Consider the following 19097-nt stretch of genomic DNA (forward strand, 5'->3'; position numbering starts at 1 on the left):
TCATTGCGATATTATATTAACAATCAAATTATTACTGTTCTCGTAGGTTGCTGTTTTAAAAGTGAAGATGAGTGGTACAGAACCTTTTTAAATCTTTCAATCAAAAGTAACAACCAGAATTTGACTAGATGGCTGCTCACACATTCAAAAGCAAAAAATAATAAATCCTTTACTAGAGCTTCTTCTGCACCTTTGTAATAAAAAATGCCAGAATATAATAAAAATACATTTTAAATTTATATATTTCGTTGACATCTCACATCAGCTACTTGTAAAGGAATTTGACAAAATTCCATGAGTTGCACATTAAAGAATAGTACGATCATAATCGCCGAGTGTGTGCGTGTTTATTTGCGTGCGCGTGTGCGCGCGCGCGTGTGTGTGTGTGTGTGTGTGTGTGTGTGTTTTTTTGATTAATATACCGACGATGCATGCCTGTATAAGTCTGACGAGCACTGTACGTGTAAATTATTATATTTATAATACTAGAGCTAAATCCAGCGCTCAGTCATTTTTTGAGGTTCAAAGTTCAATGTTATAACTAGATTCAGACCCGTATACATGTTAGTTTGTCAACCGCAATTAAATCACTTTATTGTAACGGCTTCACACGCAGTTATACTCGAGGAAAATCGTCAATTGAAACTTGAGTTGGTACTTCAGTATAAAGATCTGCTGCGCGGTGTACAATTTAGTTCTGCAAACACAATAGTCCATAGTACATGCCCCTTTGTTCGATAAGCTCCTCGTGAGTGCCGCTTTCAGCGATGGATCCCCGATGTACCACGCAAATTTTGTCAGCATCCTCAACGGTTGACAATCGGTGGGCTATAAGAATACATGTCCTGCCGGCCTTTGCTTCGTCGAGGGCGGCTTGAACTATCTACAAAATTGCAACAACAAAAGTGCTGTATACCGCATACACTGAGAAAACGAAATATTAAAATTTACTGCATATCTAGGAAAAGTTACTATATTAGATAGCAAAGGCAGGTTATACTTGCTCCATGACGATTTTTACTATATTTATGGTAAAAATTGTTAGACTTATATTAAAAATTGTTACGTGTTTATTAGAAATTACTGCATTATATAGTAAAAATTATTTTAAGAATTCCTCCAAGTGCCAGAATTTGAGGTTATAAAGTTGGTTTATGGAGTAATCAGAGTTTAAAAACGATAATTTTTCGTTTGTCTGGTATTATTAAATGATTAAATATTATTCCCTGCCATTATTTATTAATTTTGGTCAATTTATTATTAATATTAACTCATGAGTAAAGGTGATTAATATATCAGATTTGAAATTCAGTACGTAACAGTTCTGTTTAGGTAAGTGATCAGAGCGCTCGACTCCCATGCCGGAGGTCCAGGTTCGATTCCCGTGATTTTCGCGTTTACACACACGCTCACACACATGTGGGGAATTCTACGGGAAAAATGCCATTTTCTGTTTGGAGAAACCGATAAAAACAAATGTTGGGGCACGCACCTGCCAGGGGTTAACATTAAAGGGGCCTATAAAACAGTGTCACAAGGCACTTTTTCGGCGTTGGAGCGTGGTTTTGCATTGTTCTAAACATGTACAATAAGAAAAACAAGTTGCAGGCGCGTGCCCCAACATTTGTTTTTTTCGGTTTCTCCAACCAGAAAATGGCATTTTTCCCGTAGAATTCCCCATATGTAGTAAATTTTAATATGTAGTTTTCTCAGTGTATATACTTCATAAAATAAATATATATTTGACTACAAATTTTTTTGTAAATCGTAAAACCGCATAAGCCTTAATTTGTATACCTTCTCGCTCTCGGAGTCCAAAGCTGAGGTCGCCTCGTCGAGCAGCAGAATCTTTGGATTTCGGAGCAAAGCTCTGGCGATGGCGACGCGTTGCTTTTGACCGCCGGAAAGTTGCGTTCCACGATCACCGAGCACTGTCTCGTAACCGCGCGGTAGCGACGAAACGAAGTTGTGTATGTTGGCCTTTTTGGCGGCAGCGATTACCTCTTGCATCGGCACGTCGCGATCGTTGTCCCCGTACGCGATGTTCTCTGCTATGCTTCGCGCGAAAAGAGTCGGTTCCTGGGAAACTAAACCGAGTTGCTTCCGTAGAGCCGATTGCCTTACAGCCCGGATGTCATTCTTGCTCAGCTCCTATTCGGCAGAATGTTATCGCATTATTTTCTTTTATTAAACCAATAGAATGAATAATCTGCTCTATACTTTTTCACCACAATTATTTTACACTGGATTCTTATTTTATCGAATCGAATTATAAATAAATGATATCGCATTTACTATGGAACCAGAGTCAGGGTCGTAGAATCGCTCAAGCAACTGCACTGCTGTGCTTTTGCCGCAACCGCTGGACCCGATAAGAGCTATGGTCTGTCCACTTGGAACCTTCAGATCGAATTCATTTAGAACTTTCGTACTCGGCCTCGTTGAATATACGAATGTCACCTTCTTGTAGTCTACATTTGCATCGGACACCTTCAACGAAATAAATTACCCCATATCGCCCAATAATTGCAGACTTTGAAAGTATAATCTTACAATTTTACATACCCAAGTAGCAGGAGCTGGATTTTTAGGGTCCTGGATTCTAGGTCTGCGCTCTATCAGGTTAATGATCTGCTCAGCCGCTATCAATCCTTTCTGCAGATTAGGCGCGAATGCAGATGCGTTCGCCACCATTACCGTGCCCATAATTAAGGCTTGAGATACTCTGCAAATGTTCATTTTAAATAAACCGCGTGTTATATAATCTATAATAATCTGTGGCTGACAGTCAAAATGACGCAAGTACAATTTTCGTGTTTTCGAGGGGAAAAAACGGTGGTATCGAGAAAAAAAATGCAAAATCACTTTCCAACATGCATGAAAGTGCGCAAGAAGAGCTTCAATTTAATAAACGAATCGTTTTAAACGTAAACTCTTATAATTAACTTTTACCCGATAAAAGAAAAAAATTCACGCGAAAGTCAAACTCGTCATTTAAGGGTCCAGAGCGTCCAGACTGGGTTAAATCCTGAAAAAAAAAATATATATCTACTGAAAATATATACATTATACACTATTTCTACCAAAAAATATCATACATATACCATACAAAATCCCTAACCAACATTTTTTACGAAAAAATTTACTTCCTGCCCGACGTCGGCCCAGTACGGCGCGCCGATATACCGATGTCGGCGCAGTGTTGGCATTGACATCGGTCGGAATGATAACGCCGAGTCGATACTGGCTTAAGTTCCGGTAAAACTAACGGGTCAACATCGGGCCGAGGTTGGTTAACGGTCGGCCCAGTGCTGGCCCTGTACTGTCTAAGGTGTGCCAAAAAAAAAAGTATATATATAAATATGGGTGCAGTACTGGTCCGGCACCGGGCCAATGTTGTCATGCCAGTATCGGCGTGCCGATGCTGGGCCAGTGTTGAACCAGTACCGATTAGCCAATACTAATTTTGAAAATATGTGGAAAGTATTGGCCCAACTACGGCCCAGAGTCGGCATGCCAACACTGGCGCACCGATACTTGGCCAGTATCGATTCTACAACCGGGCCAGTGCTGGGATTTTCCCAGAGTCGGCGACTTTTTCGCGGGTAGTCACTTGCCACGGCTTTGTGAAAGATCCGGACCGTCTTCTTTACTCGACCCGGGCTTAAAATGTACCTTAAACATGCCCCCTGTGTAAATGCTTTCCCTGCGGGAACAATTGAAGCCAAAGCAAATGAAAAGTCAACGTTATTCACATTCTCTAAATAAGTATTTGCAGTCGCAAGTCCGCATTTGTCCCCAGATAAACCACCCCACTCGAAGGCTGGATCGCGACTCATTTCATTAGCTCCGCCGATCTTGCAGATCAGTACGAACATTGTACGGAGTAGCGGTTTCTCGAAAGCATGGAAATCAAGCTTGGGCGGTTATCTTCTGTCGGGGAGCCAGTAGCCGCAGATTTACAGTATAGTTATGCATAGTTACTTGAATACTTTGGCGTAGAATAGTCCCTCAGTTTCGATTAGATGTCCACCATAATACATGCAGGTAGCATAGGCGAAAAAGCTGATGGATCTTGCCATACCGAAGACCAAGCCACGATAGTGCGTGTTTCTCACGGCGATTCTCAGAGACGGTCTTATGGAGTTCATATAAGACTGGCAAAATGTGTCCTCGCGACTAAGACCTATCACTGTGCGCACGTTACCCACTGCTTCAACCGCGATCTTAAACATCATTCAATTGTTCAAATATGTTATAAACAGCTAGTGCAGGCGTAAAATGCCTACGCGTCGTTCGTCGTTCTGGATTGTACTTAGCTGTGAAGTGAACGCACCTTTGTCGACGACTCGAGAGAAGTATGATAATTCAAGGTTTCCTTTCTAAACAGCAATCCTTGAACGTAAGTAACGATCATAATCAGTGGTATGAAGGCCATGCCCACGAGTCCTAAGCGCCACTCGTAGTACATGGCCAGAGCTATGGACAGGCATATAGTACTGCAAGACTGGATGATCGTTCCTATACGCTGTCCTATCGCTCCTTGGACTGCCGCGGCCTCCGTCGACAACTTGGAGCACAAAGCACCGGTACCGTTCGACGGCTCGTCGTACCAGCCCACCTCCTGCCGCAGCATCGCTTCGAACAGCAGACTTCGCAGACGCATCGTCAACTTTTCGCCGGCGATGCGAAACAGATAGACCTGTGCGTTATATGCAACATTTATCACTGTCATACATACAACATAGCTGAAATATACTGAGTAGCTGTGCTAGTGCTAGTCCTCCGCGAACTCATTTCGTCGGTCATTTGGGCCCAGTGTCTACACCGCAGTCTCTAGAGCGTGGGGGTCGTCATTCGTCACTTAAACCAACATGATTTTTTCGCGTGATTACTGCGAATTTCGCAAAACCCATGGGCATTTTTAGAATCCGCTCGAAGTGCAAGCGTCTGATTGCGCTAATCAATATGCCAATATAGAGGCCATTTCAGTATGGATAATTTTATGTCGTATCTATTGCACAGTAGATCAAATCGGCACCATGCCTAATCATATAGGGCTATTTTAGGAACAAATTCACTTTAAAATATTTTATTTTTGTCGAGGGTAAGTAAATAAGTCGTTACAGCTAAAATAGTTTTAAGATTATCCATACTGCACTGAGAAAAATGATATAATAAAAATTAAAATAACTTGAATAAAAATTGCTATAATTTTAAGTAATAGATTTGTAGAAAGTGCCTCTAATTCTGCGAAAAGTCACGTTGATTCAAGCGGCAAATGATGATCCCCTCGCCACGCTCTCTGCACCGGGCACATAAACATGAGATCGCGGCAGACTATCGGCGTTCAGCACAGACACACGAATATGATAGGGAAGATGCAGGGCAACTTTGGCAGATTGATAGCTAACTTTGGCATTCAAAATTTTGGTATTTTAAATGAAAGTTTTTTTCCTTTTTTCTACATATTGTTCTTTAGCCTAATGTACTTCTTTGCTCAACTTGATATTAATATAATTTCAATATTTTTTTACTAATGATAAAGCCAAGTTCAAATCACGAGCTCTGCAATGAGGCGGCGAGAAATAATTTTTAATCGCTGGGATTCAGTATGTGAATTAATGCTTTTAGTTATCCATAGCTACAATAGACTAAGTAGGAAGTATATATAGCTCACGAACTTTGACCCCCCTTTTTTATACCTGAATAATGAAAAATAAAAAGTTATCGACAGTGTAAAAAAAATTTCGAAACGGAGCACGTCTGGCAATAGGTTGATATGTCGTCACGTACAACGACATAACCTCTTTTACGGGTTTCAGATTAAATGTCAGTTGCGCATGATTTATGAGCAAATCTTCCAGGTTAAGCAATTTTCACGGTCCTGATCGGAATTTAAGTAGCGAAATTCCCTAAGTAGTTACTCTCAGAGTATTTCGGACTATTTCTGCCAGTCGTGCCCCACTATATCCCCTATTATGTGTTATGCGGCGTCCATTACAGTTCTAATGTATGCGGCAAACAATGTATGTATGTACCTGAGCAAAATTTGAAAGGCCTATAACGATGCCGGCGACGACAAAATACACACAGTAAATATTGGTCTCACTGCGAACGTCATCTGGATTTTGTATTGACAGTACCTGCACACGGGAGAAGTTTTGTATTCACTAGATTGATTGCTATTATAATGATTTTCTGTGTGTGTGTGTGTGTGTGTGTGTGTGTGCGCGCGCGTGTGTGTGTGTAATACTTACACCGATTATATCTCCGAATAGAACAGAAAACAAAGGCATCGAGAATCCAGTAGCAATGGATGTCAAGCATGCAATGGTATTATACGGCCATTCACTCCTATTTAATTGCAAAATTCGTAACGTTGATACATTTGGCTCCTGTTTAACTGGCACGGCCTCATCGACAGTCTGCACGATTTTCAAATTGATTAATAGTATATTCTACGGGAAAATAGTACATTACGATACGTGTGACTTAAATGGTTATTTTTTACACGGCGCAGTTAGCACCCAAGCGTAGCGAGGGCGCTAAGCGTCGTGTAAAACTGAACCATTTAAGTCAAGAGTATCGTATAAAATTTTATAGCACAGACTGCTGAGGTTATAGCGCACGAGCGTAGCGAGTGTGATAAATACGGTGCAAAAAAGGACTACTTTAGTCACAGATAGGCGTGACTTAACAGCGGATTTTAGTCACACTGTACTATAAATGCCATTTTCTGGTTGGAGAAACCGAAAAAAAGAAATGTTGGGGCACGCGCCCGCAACTTTTTTTTCTTATTGTACATGTTTAGAACTATGCAAAACCACGTTCCAACATCGAAAAAGTGCCTTGTGATACTGTCTTCTAGGCCTTTCAAATTCGTCGAAAAATAGCCATTGTTCAACGGCATCCCTCGTAGGAAATTATTGAGGCTAATATGGCCACGATATGTCAAATTTTATGCCCAGTAGCCAGATTATGTGGCATATCGTGGCCATATGTCCCTGTTAACAGGCGATGGTAAGTGGGCATAATATGTCATAAAATTATGGTGAACGTTTTATCCATGGCAACCTAACCTAGCACATATTTATGCATATCTACAAACATGACCACACTCAACACTCACACTGAAATGTACACTTTTTATGTGGGTTTAGATATTAGAAACATTAAGTAAAATTTGTGTGTTCAAGACTTTATCAATGATGAAGTGTAAAAGTGATGATCTTGATAGATATTCCCAACTCAGTGTTCAAGTCAGTGGCAGGCAGTAATCATCATTATAGTGCCTTATATGCAGTGTATTCGTGCAAGATTCGTTTAATTTGTAGTGTAGATGCTTATTTTATTATGTAGGAACAGGCTAGCGTAACAATTTTTGCTTGCCTGTCTTTGCTAGCTGACCTTAACAGTTTGAAACAAATCACCATGCAAAATTTCAGCCTTCTAAGTATGATAGATTTTAATTGAGAGCAAAATCAATGAGACAATCATTGAGAATTTGATTCTGCTCTCAATTAAAATCTATCATACTTAGAAGGCTGAAATTTTGCATGGTGATTTGTTTCAAGCTGTTAAAGCAATATATCCATTTGTCTTTATCTCAAGTGCTGTAGTTTAAATTTTCATATAAACACCTATGTGTAAATTTTGCCCCTGCAGCCATGGGGTTCGGTGTGGGTCAGCTAGCAAAGACAGGCAAGCAAAAATTGTTACGCTAGCCTGTTCCTACATAATAAAATAAGCATCTACACTACAAATTAAACGAATCTTGCCCGAATACACTGCATATAAGGCACTATAATGATGATTACTGCCTGCGACTGACTTGAACACTGAGTTGGGAATATCTATCAAGATCATCACTTTTACACTTCATCATTGATAAAATCTTGAACATACAAATTTCACCTGATGTTGTTTCTAATATTCACACTTACATAAAAACATGCATGTTAGAACAGTATACATATAGGTTAGTGAGTTTTGAGTGTGATTATATGTAAATTTGTATGTATGAATATTCAAGGTTAGGTTACTGCTCTTAACACATTGCCTTGTATTTTCAAAATTTATTGTAAAATCCTTTTTTTAAACGTAAATGATTTTAGAATTTACTGGGTTAAAAGAAATTTGATTATTAAGTTTATGGATTTTAGGTTATAAAGTAGTAGTTATTCACCGGCCATATCTTATGGCGTATTTTCTATGAGGGATGTACCTAATGCATAAAGGCACAAGCGGAAAATGTATTACGGTAAAATAAAAGAACGGGAAAAGACCTTGTACCTAAAGGATAAGGGCACAAACAGAAAAAGTATTATGGTAGAGTAAGAGAACGGGAAAAAAGCTTCAATTTAAAAAAAATGCGTTGGAAATGCTTGATTTGGTCCCAAGTTACGCACAATTGAAAATGTGGAAAAATCATGAAAATTGCAGGATTTTTCGAAGTCACGAAACTTGGACTTTTTCATGATTTTTCCACATTTTCAATTGTGCGTAACTCTTGACCAAATCAAGCAATTCCAACGCATTTTTTTAAATTGAAGCTTTTTCCCGTTCTCTTACTCTACCGTAATACTTTTTCTGTTTGTGCCCTTATCCTTTAGGTACATGCCGTTGAACAATGGCTATTTTTCGACGAATTTGAAGGGCCTAGAAAACAGTGTCACAATTAAGGCACTTTTTCGATGTTGGAACGTGGTTTTGCATAGTTCTAAACATGTACAATAAGAAAAAAAAAGTTGCGGGCGCGTGCCCCAACATTTGTTTTTTTCGGTTTCTCCAACCAGAAAATGGCATTTTTCCCGTAGAATTCCCCATATGTACATAATCATACACACGCACGCACGCACGCACACACACACAAGCACGCACGCACCCACACACACACATACATATGTATATTTGATGTGAGCTATTGACCAAAGAAAACAACTTTTTACAAAAAAAAACTTTTAAAATGCATTGGTACTGATATACTGTATACAGCGTACAGTATTTGCCGGATCAATGAATAATATTACCACATATCTCCTCGGCATCGTCTCTATTTTATCTTCATCCGACTCATCGTCTTTGTTCGCCGGACAATTATTATTATTATTATTATTACTGATGGTTTTCGTGAAATCTGAAACCTTAAGCATTACAATTATTGCACTGAGAAAAATAATATAATAAAAATTAAAATAACTTGAATAAAAATTGCTATAATCGTAAGTAATAGCGGGACATACTTGCACTGTTATAAAAATTACTATATTATATAGTAATTTTTATGCTGAGATTTTTTTTCTTGGTTTATCTATTTTACACGCTTATCGGATATTATTATTTTATTATTATTGTTATTTGATTTAATATTATTTAGTGAAAGAAATAAATGAAAGAAAGAAATTTTTTGCGGCGATGAGAATCGAACCTGGACCTCTGGCATGGGAGTCGAGCGCGCTGACCACTTACCTAAAGAGAACTGTTATGTACCGAATTTCAGATCTGATATATTAATCACGTTTACTTGTAAGTTAACATTAATAATAATTAATGGAAATCAATAAATAATACCAGCGAATAATATGTTATGACTTGATAATATCAGATAAACGAAAAATAATAGATTTAATAGATCTAATTACTGCATAAACTAACTTTCATAAAGACACATAACCTCAAATTCTGACACCCGGAGAAAGTCTTAAAATGATTTTTACTATATAATATAGCAATTTTTAATACACGTCTAACAATTTTTATGGCCGAGGATGTCAAAAAAAAAACTTATAAGAAAATATCTCATAGAGCGAGTATGTCCCGCCATTACTCAAGATTATAGTAATTTTTATTCAAGTTATTTTAATCTTTATTGTATCATTTTTCTCAGCGTGCAATTAATTTGCAATTAATACTACTGCTATCTGCAGATGACGGTGCTATTGTACCTGCGCGGTTACTAGTGAATAGTAATGCCCTTGACGTTCCATTAGCTCGTCGTGCTTTCCTTCTTCAACTACACCTCCGTCGGATATCACGATAATTTTGTCAGCTCCTCTGATAGTCGTAAGCCTGTGAGCTACGATAATTGTTGTTCTTCCCTTGTGAGCCTATACGTGACATGTATGTACATAAATATAAATATATTATATTAATCCATCAACTGGCTTACTTTATCAAGAGCGGCCTGAACTTTGGATTCACTTCGCGTATCGAGGGCCGAAGTTGCCTCATCCAGAAGTAAGATCCGTGGATTTTTTATCAAAGCTCTTGCGATAGCAATTCTCTGCTTCTGCCCTCCTGATATCTGTGCTCCCCTTTCGCCGACCAGCGTGTCGTATTTCTGAAATCACAACGTATGCGTGTACAACATGAAATTGATGCCAAAAAAATGAATGAGTGCACTAAATGAGGTATCTCACGTTCGGTAATTTCATGATGAAATTATGCGCGTTCGCTTCCTTCGCTGCTTGCACTATCTTCTCCATAGGAGCATCGAGATCGCCGAATCTGATATTTTCGGCAATCGTGGTATCGAATAGCACTGGCTCCTGACCGACAATGCCGAAGCAATTTCTCAGCCACTTGACATTGAACTCTCTCAAGTCGTGGCCATCTATGGAAATCTACGAAAACGGCGTCGGTCGAGCCATATAGGAGCTTCTTACAATGCGATGCACGTAGTATAATATTATGTGTGTGCGTGTGTGTGTGTGTATGTATATATATATATATATATATATATATATATATATATGCACACACACACACACACACTCACACTTATGCGTAAGCTACTAATGCGCACACCTGTCCGCGACTTGGGTCGTAGAATCTCTGGAGCAACTGAATGCAAGTGGACTTGCCGCAGCCGGAGCTGCCGACTAGAGCGACCGTTTCCCCTTGATTCACAGAAAAATTCAAGCCCTTTAAAACCTGTCGAAGAGAAAAAGAGAGAGAGAGAGAGAGAGAGAGAGAGAGAGAGAGAGAGAGAGAGAGAGAGAGAGAGAGAGGGAGAGAAAGACAGACAGACAGAGAAAGAGAGAGAGGTTAGGGGGGGGGGGGGAACAAGAGATGGGAGAAACGGGGAGTAAACAAGCATATTATCCATATGTACCTTAACGTCCGTCCGGGAAGGATATTCGAAGCAGATGTCCTTGAATTGAATCGAGCCCTGAATGTCGCCGGGCCTGCGACCCTCGTCTGTCTGACTGTTAATAGCCGGCTTTCTGCGAATGACGGAGAAAACTTTGCTCGCTGCCGCTTTCGAGATTCCGAAGGCCTCGACGAACGGTGTGGCGGCTCCTAGATTGATGGAGCCCATCATTATGCTGAAGAAGACCTTCGCTCAAAGATCAGCGAGTTAATTTGACATCATAATAGCGCGTATACTAGCCGCAGCCTATACAGGGTTGCAGTTCTCGTCGGCGCTCGCTCACCGTTATCATGGTAGTGGCGTTGTAGGTCTGCTCCTCCAACGGCTTGGCCCTCTCGTCGATAATCAGCGTGACTCCGTACCAGAAGGAGAGCGCGTAACTCGCGTACATGCTCAGCCAGAGCACACCCTGGCCGACGCCCGACAGCAAGCCCTTCTTGATGTTGTTCCTGTAGGTCATGTCGAGGTTGGCGGTGTAGCGAGTGAGCTCCTTGGCCTGGCCGGCGAAGGCGACGACGGTCCTCACGCCGGCGAGAACTTCCTCGGCTATGGAGCCGGCGACCGCGTAGACCTCGACCTCGCGGCGAGTCAGAGTCGAGCTGACGCGCACGATGCAGGCCAACACGAGGGTCATCACTGGGACACTGGCCATGCAGACCAGCGTCAGCTGCCAGCCTGTGAAGAAAGCCAGGCCCAGGCTACCGATGAACGCGAACACGTTGTGCAGAAACATCGGCACCTTTTCGCCCACGCCGTCCTCGTACTTGATCACGTCTCTGTGAAATTCATTTCGTCATCGGCCATCGCCATTGCAACCAAGTGTGATGATATATATGCGAGCTGTTAACTCACTCTGTCAATCTGCTGGCGACCTCTCCGCTCTTGGACAGATCGTACCAGGCGATGTCCTGGTGAAGCACCGAACGGAGGTACATTGTTCTCACGCGAAAGCTCTGCTTGTGGGCGACATAATTGAAGAGCATGACGCCGAAGTAGGTGAACACGAGGAGAATCACGCCGATCGCGCTGTTCCCGATCGCGAACTCCGTCACCGCCTCCATCACGAATCCGTTCGTGATGTTCATATCGCCGGCAATGCTGACGTTTTCCGGATTGATGCCACTGCCCATTTCGGCCTTGACCATCGAGCCGACCAGCTTTCCAAAGATGTAAATGTTGGCCGGAATCGCAAGGCCCGAGATTATGCCGCATACCACGCCAAGGCACATGAGCATTTTCTCGAAGCCGGTCGTAAACTGAAACTGCGTAAGCATAGGCGCGTGCACCTCGTAATACTTGATGTATATTACAATCTCTAGAAAAAAAACTTTTAAGCAAAGAAACAGGTTAGGCGAGTTTGATATGTATTGCATATTATCATGCATGTCAATAAAATAATGTAACATAATAATATAATTTTGTCTACTATGTAATTACAGATTAAAATACAACTGAGATAATAAAAAAGTCAAGTTTCTATCCATATTATTTTATTATTCATAATACAGCAGCATACAAAAAACCATTGTGTTGAATTGAGGGTTGAGTCGAATGATTGCTAATTAAAACTCTAAAACAACTCTAAATACAAACAACTCTCAAGGTACTACGTAACTTGCCATGCCCGTTTCATTGTATTGATCATGGTGATATTGTCTAATTGTAAGTGCAACTTTCTGCATATTTTATTTGTGTACACAAACTCATAAAATCATTATTTTTAGATAATGATACATGTCCAATATAGATTACTAATTGTAATTGAACAAAATAGTATTTAATATATAACATATTTTCCTTATGTAAAAAAATATATAAAAATTTCAGAGTCATGAAGATTTTATTTATTTTGAAAAATATGTATTATTTAGCAATTTAAAAAGTCTTTGTAAGAAGTTAGAAACATTAATAAATATGGTATCACGTTGTGATGTACAAAAATAAAATTGTAGTTGTTCACCTATAAATAAAATGAAACGAGCATGGCAAGTTACGTAGTATCTTGAGAGTTATTTGTAATTGATCAATATATTACTTAAGTTTAAATAAGCAATCATTTGACTCAACCCTTACTTCAACACAATGGTTTTTTTGTTTGCTGTATTATGAATAATAGAGTAATATGGTTAGAAACTTGACTTTTTTATTAATCTCGGTTGTATTTTAATCTGCAATTTCATTGTAAATAAAATTGCCTTCTTTGATTGATCTCCTCCAGAGACTCCGACTCGTGCTGATCACCTTACCCTTGCATGAAATAGCCTATTTTCTCCCCTTCATGCACAATGTACTATTTTTGCCCACTTTTTTCAGGCCGGTCAAAAAAAAAGCCACTTTAGGTCCGCTTTTTAGGTCTAGAAAACGCGGAAATCGTGCATGCACGTTACAAAACAGTTTTTACACGTGTAAAAGCAAGTATAAAGTGCCCGCATTTGCCCTGGTAGAAGAATTAGATTAGGCGTTGGTTTGCTTAATAATGATAACCTTATTTCTTTCGTTAAAAATAACCCAATTATTAACCAATTTTTAATTTATAATGAGTTAATATGCGCGTCGTTTTGTGGGAATCTGAAATATTATCAGACAAAACTCGTTACTCAGGGGTTTTTGCAGTCGTAGAATACGAATATAGCGATGGCAACGTTCCTTGAGGTACCTTGAGCCCAGGGTGGATAGTATCAACGTCGACTCCTAGAGTTTTGTAGGAATTTGATAGTAATTAAGTGAAATACGTTGCTCAGGGATTTATGGGTCCAATGAGCATGGATATGGTGTTATATTTAAGATAATCCCAGGAGACGACGTTGATACTGTCTCCCCGGACACCAGGTACCTCGAAAGTCATTATCGTCGCTTTATTCGTATTTATAGCTACCTCAAAAACCCACAATCAACGAGTCTCGATAAAAAATGTCGTTAATTTTCTGAGAAACTCCATGAGACGACGTTGATACTGCCCACCCTGGGCACCAGGTACCTCGGAGAGCGTTGCCGTCACGATATTCGTATTCAGCGACCTCGAAACCCCCGGAGTAACGAGTTTCGACTAATTATGTTTCAAATTCTAACAAAACTCCAGGAGACGACATTAAAACTGTCTACCCTGGGCATCAGGTACTTCTGAGAGTATTGTCTTCGCGATATTCGTGTTCAGCTACCCCAAAAATCCCGAAGTAACAAAACAGGACTTATTTCCATAAATATTTACCGAGTTTTTTTGCTTCGCTGCATTATTATCTACATTTAAAGTTACGTATCTCTTCTTTAAAAATAATATGGGTTAAAATATAACCTTATGCAATCATCTGATAAATTTTTTTGCCCCATTCTGTATTTAAATTCAATGTGTATAACATTGCCCCGAGACCGTTATAGGATTGCCTCACCCTGAGGGGAATTTTATAAATTTTATGCTTTGTTAAAGTTGTAGACGAATTTATATAATAGCCGTTAAGGCAGCTGAAAATTGGTATATAACAATTTTCAACCAAGTTCTTGGAATCCAATTATTTGATTTTTCATTATGTAACTGTGTTACAATATATAAAGCGACAAAAAAAGCATTCAAGTAAGCTCCCCTTTCTACACACACACACACACACACGCGCGCGCGCGCGCACACATACATACGCGCAAGCACGCAAGCAGAAGCACACGCGCGCATATACACTTACGCATACTCAGAACAAAAGAAATTCTTTTCTTGCAAAACAAAATCTAGAAAAGCATTACGTACTTTTGTTGTTTATATGCACATATTCTAATTATATTAAGACCGACTGAGGTTCTCGGATGCCTGGACATTGTCTACACTGAGAAAAATTTGACAGTAAAAATTACTATCTTGGATAATAATTTGGTAACAGACTCGGAAGCTAGTAATTTTTACTATCTTTTATAGTAAAATTCACTATAAGAGATATTAATTTTTACTATCTCAGATAGTAAAAATTGTTACGGCTTTCAAAAAACTTAATTTTTACTACCTAAGATGGTAAAATGTACTATAAAATGTGGGAAACATTATAATATTCTCAGTCGGTAAGGTTTGAATTTAATTTTTTTTTTCTGCGGTAATCAGTATTTTAGTTGACATTTTACGTTTATTTTATTATAATGAGTTTCTGTGTCTATTGATTTAACTTTATTATTTATTAATAGTCGTTAATTTTTATTAACTTTAGTTCATACGTCAATTAATGCATGAGCTAGATCTGAAATTGTGTACGTAACAGATCTGTTTAGGTAAATGGTCAGCGCATTCGACTCTCATGCCGGAGCTCCAGGTTCGATTCCCGTCGCCGCAAAAAAATCTAATCTAATCTAATCTCTTCTTTCTTCCAAACAGCCTAATAATAATCAATATAAATAATAAAGTAATAACAGCGCGAAGTACCTAAGAGGTGTAAAATATAGAACTAAGCCAAATTGAAATTAAATTTTAAAAAATTCGATTTCATCAAAAATTACTTGTCTTTGGATAGTAAAATCTAATATCTTAAAAGTCTGTTACCAATTTATTATGAAAAGCAGTAAAAATTACTATCTCAAATAGTAATTTCTACTATCAAATTTTTCTCAGTGTACGATCTGGTCCCGGTGTACACATTGAAGACCTACACTGATGGAAGTAAATACTTTGATGTATATAAAATAATAACACTGAGGACCGGCCGAACAGTCCGAACACGCAAGTCATCTGAACCCGCACACTCCGATATACTCCGATCTCGAGTTGTATGGTATACATATACTATGATTGCATATTTGCATGATACACCGATGGCTTTCTTACTTCCCGGTATGGCAATTGAAGGCGGATTAAAATCTTACACTCAAAATAAATTCTCTTGTAACAAGAAAATTTAAAGGATAGAATTTTCTTTCGGTTCAAGCATGTGTAATTTTGTTTTTATTCGTTCTTTGTTTTTTTTTTTTTTTTTTTTTTATGCAAAATGAATGTCATCTTGCTAAAAGATTTTATTGCTCAAGGAATTATCCTGATGTCGCAAGAAAGTTCATTTTCTCAGTGCAATCAATTTCTCATCGTTCATCATCGTGCGGCCATCGATCATCTTATATTTATGCGCAGCAGTATTATCACGAGGAATTATTGTACACACACACACACACGCGCACGCGCACACACACACACACACACACACACACACATATATATATATATATATAATCCAAATCGTTGTTATTACCAGTTTGAAGAATGTGATTGGCTGAATGGTCGCCTTTTTCTCCCCCTTCTCCTCTCTGAAATGCACGAACGAAGATTCAACATGATAGTATATATAATAATTCACTTTGAAATGGACTATTTTGTATATATAGTAATGGATGAGATAGCTTATTATCACCGGCCGAACAATAAAAGTTTATCACCGAGCGTGCATCGTGTGTCTAAAAATGATAAGGATTGCATCGCAAATATCGGACTGTGTGCGCGCTGTTGTGTGGGCTGTGTGCAGGCTAGCGTTTTGTCCAAAAACAGAACGATTCATATAATAAGCGTGGTTATATATTTTAAACATTGAAAGACATACAGCTCAGCTGAGATCTGATTTTTTTCTCCATTGGCCTCGTGCCCCTCCTTTCGATAATCGATGTTTTTAACCGGATGTTGCAGCACCACGTTGCTATCGCCGCTGCCCGGTATGACAAGTCGCAAATTCTTGTGATTCCTCAATTCATGCTGTTTCTTCGTCATCGTTGCATGCAGAGGGTGAGTTGTCGATGAAATAACAAGTGTGACTGTGATTGCGAGGGCCGCAAACATCGACTGATGCGGAACCGCACGTTCGGCTTATTCAATAATCAACCAAATCTACTCGCTCGTTTAATCTTATCGTTTACAATCTTCTGCCTTCTAGCGTACTTTTATCGCAGCGTCATGCAGCGGATTGTCTTTATTTGTAAGGATAAGGCGCGTCGATGAAACGATCAAATTTGGAACTTGTCTACATATAGGTGATAAGGAAAACCGCTGCTGACTGAATTATAGCGACATGCTTCCGGTGCAATTCTTGCACTGAGCTGTCAGACAAGTGCGCACAGACACATGCAGGAGAATTGCAACCGCATCATTGAAAACCTTTACTGCTGTCAGACGCTTTGCAGCAGAATTACGCGAAACTTACAATTTGGCATCCAGCAGGATTGCATTTATATTGTTAGTGCTAAATTGCAAATTCGCGCGTGCAGCTAAATTAAGTACGTTAGAATCGCGATCTTAAAAATATGGCGCACGTATGGGAGGCATATAATATAACTGCGGAGGTGACGTCACCAATATGGCGGTGCATATGGCGTCCGAGTGTAGGATTGGTATGCGCGTGATACACGGCGATCGTAGTTTTATACAAAATTATTAATTATTAATAGCGTAAACTACAAAACTTTTTTTGTATAAGTGTGTTTCAAGTTAATTAACAACGTAGTGCAAAAGGTTTGGTGAATCTTGTTATATTCGACCAAAAAACATTAATAGCAGTTTTGGAGCGAACAGCTGATCGGACTTGAACACGATCGCTGGTCTTCCAACCTTTGAACATTTGTATTTCTTGGAAAATGTTGTAAAAATTGTATCTCCTACAGTGGCATTCTCTTATAGTAAAAGTTGGTCTAAACTATCGGTTAGAGATAGAATAGTTTTAACGTTTTTTTTTAAATTGAAACAAAATGGAAGTTACGCGATTTTGAGCGTCATGTTTTAAGTTTATACCGAAGAAAATTGCCGATAAATATTTTTAAGAATGATTGTTCTATTGTTGAAATGTTTTATTCATTGGCCAGATAAGGAAGAAATCCTAAAAAATATTCCTAAGTGTTTCCATGACTCAGTAATGTTCAGTTATTGATGTGATTGAAATAAATATTCAAACTCCAAAAAACTTATGTTGTCAATTAGCATCATACTCAAGTTACAAAAGTGCAAATACATATATTCGCTTTATGACAGCTGTGACACCTGCAGGTCTATTATCACACGTAAGTGATGCTTATTTAGGACGGAGTTCTGATAAAGCTATTTTTGAGCAAAGTGATTTTGTAAAGTTATTCGAGGAAGGTGATGGACTCATGACGGACAAAGGATTCCTAATAGATGAAATTTGTTTAAAATATGGCGAAACATTGGCGAGACCTCCTTTATTAAGGGACAAAAAACAATTTTCAAAGGAAGAAGAATTTTTGAATGCGAAAATCGCTAAGGCTTGGGTGCATATTGAAGGTCAAATCAGCGTATTAAACCATTTAAAATCTTAAGTACCAATGTTCCTGCTTACTTAATTCCTAGAATAGAACAAATATTTATAATTATTTGTCCTATGATTAATCCAAGTTCTGCTATTTTGAAAGACAATAAATTTCATGCTTAATTTATTTAGATTAATATGAGTGATATGTGTAACAACGTACTGAACAAAATTATTTACAAAACAAATAAATTGATATTTTTATACGACAATAATAAGATGTCCTCTTTTTAAATTATTATGACAGGTAAAATTATGTATATGTATAAAAAAGGATTGAGATGAAAAAAAAATATTGTAATGAAATAATTACTCGAAAAATGATTACTGGTTGTTTCGTGTATTAGAATTATCCTGTAAATTTACATTTTCTTTTATACAAAGATAGTGGAGCATTTGGTTACAAAAACTTTTCTTGACTACAGTAAAAACCTTTAAAATATAACTTTCATTCAATGGTACATTTAAAATAAGAAAACTAGAATCATGGGACGCATAAATGATAAAATCGGTAGACTTAACATTTAAAAGGGCCATCCCCATCTGTATTTGACAATAATACTCATTTCTTTCCTTGAATGTTGCTGTGTTATCCTTATCAAATACTTAACTTTTGTTAGAACATCATCGACTTTGTCTACATAAGTATTGCTACAGATTTTTGGAAAAAAAATATA

General features: G+C 38.5%; 3 protein-coding genes across 10 annotated transcripts in view; 1 reads left to right on the plus strand and 2 right to left on the minus strand.

The window, feature by feature from the left end:
* LOC100680384 overlaps positions 1–239 on the plus strand; it is a 94320-nt gene extending 94081 nt beyond the window's left edge. For all 4 annotated transcript variants that reach the window (XM_031925391.1, XM_003425180.4, XM_032601663.1 and 1 more), the window contains one exon: positions 47–239. In XM_031925391.1, coding sequence (XP_031781251.1) covers positions 47–198 — 152 coding nt within the window. In that variant the 3' untranslated portion in view covers positions 199–239. The remainder of the gene's footprint in view (positions 1–46) is intronic.
* Positions 1–19097, minus strand: part of LOC100115042 (SET and MYND domain-containing protein 4) — a 656582-nt gene that overhangs the window by 422586 nt on the left and 214899 nt on the right. The gene's annotated exons all lie outside the window — the stretch shown is intronic.
* On the minus strand, positions 225–16991 carry LOC100115608 (ATP-dependent translocase ABCB1). 5 transcript variants are annotated; one of them, XM_031925341.2, is made up of 18 exons: positions 16711–16991; positions 16366–16420; positions 12008–12417; positions 11439–11931; positions 11117–11341; positions 10810–10935; positions 10422–10625; positions 10172–10342; positions 9948–10109; positions 9033–9146; positions 6261–6428; positions 6042–6146; positions 4337–4702; positions 3985–4226; positions 2566–2725; positions 2296–2490; positions 1798–2151; positions 225–883 (listed from the first exon to the last, which is right to left on the minus strand). In XM_031925341.2, exons 1-18 carry the CDS (start codon positions 16941–16943, stop codon positions 692–694), a joined length of 3975 nt encoding a protein of 1324 aa, XP_031781201.1. In that variant the 5' UTR covers positions 16944–16991; the 3' UTR covers positions 225–691. The 5 variants fall into 5 exon arrangements, 4 of the variants coding, with proteins under 4 accessions (XP_031781201.1, XP_016842193.1, XP_031781202.1 ...); XM_016986704.3 differs by lacking the exon at positions 10810–10935; XM_031925342.2 differs by lacking the exon at positions 9033–9146.

This window comes from Nasonia vitripennis (assembly GCF_009193385.2).
Source record: "Nasonia vitripennis strain AsymCx chromosome 2 unlocalized genomic scaffold, Nvit_psr_1.1 chr2_random0010, whole genome shotgun sequence".
NCBI classification, from domain to species: Eukaryota; Metazoa; Arthropoda; class Insecta; order Hymenoptera; family Pteromalidae; genus Nasonia; species Nasonia vitripennis.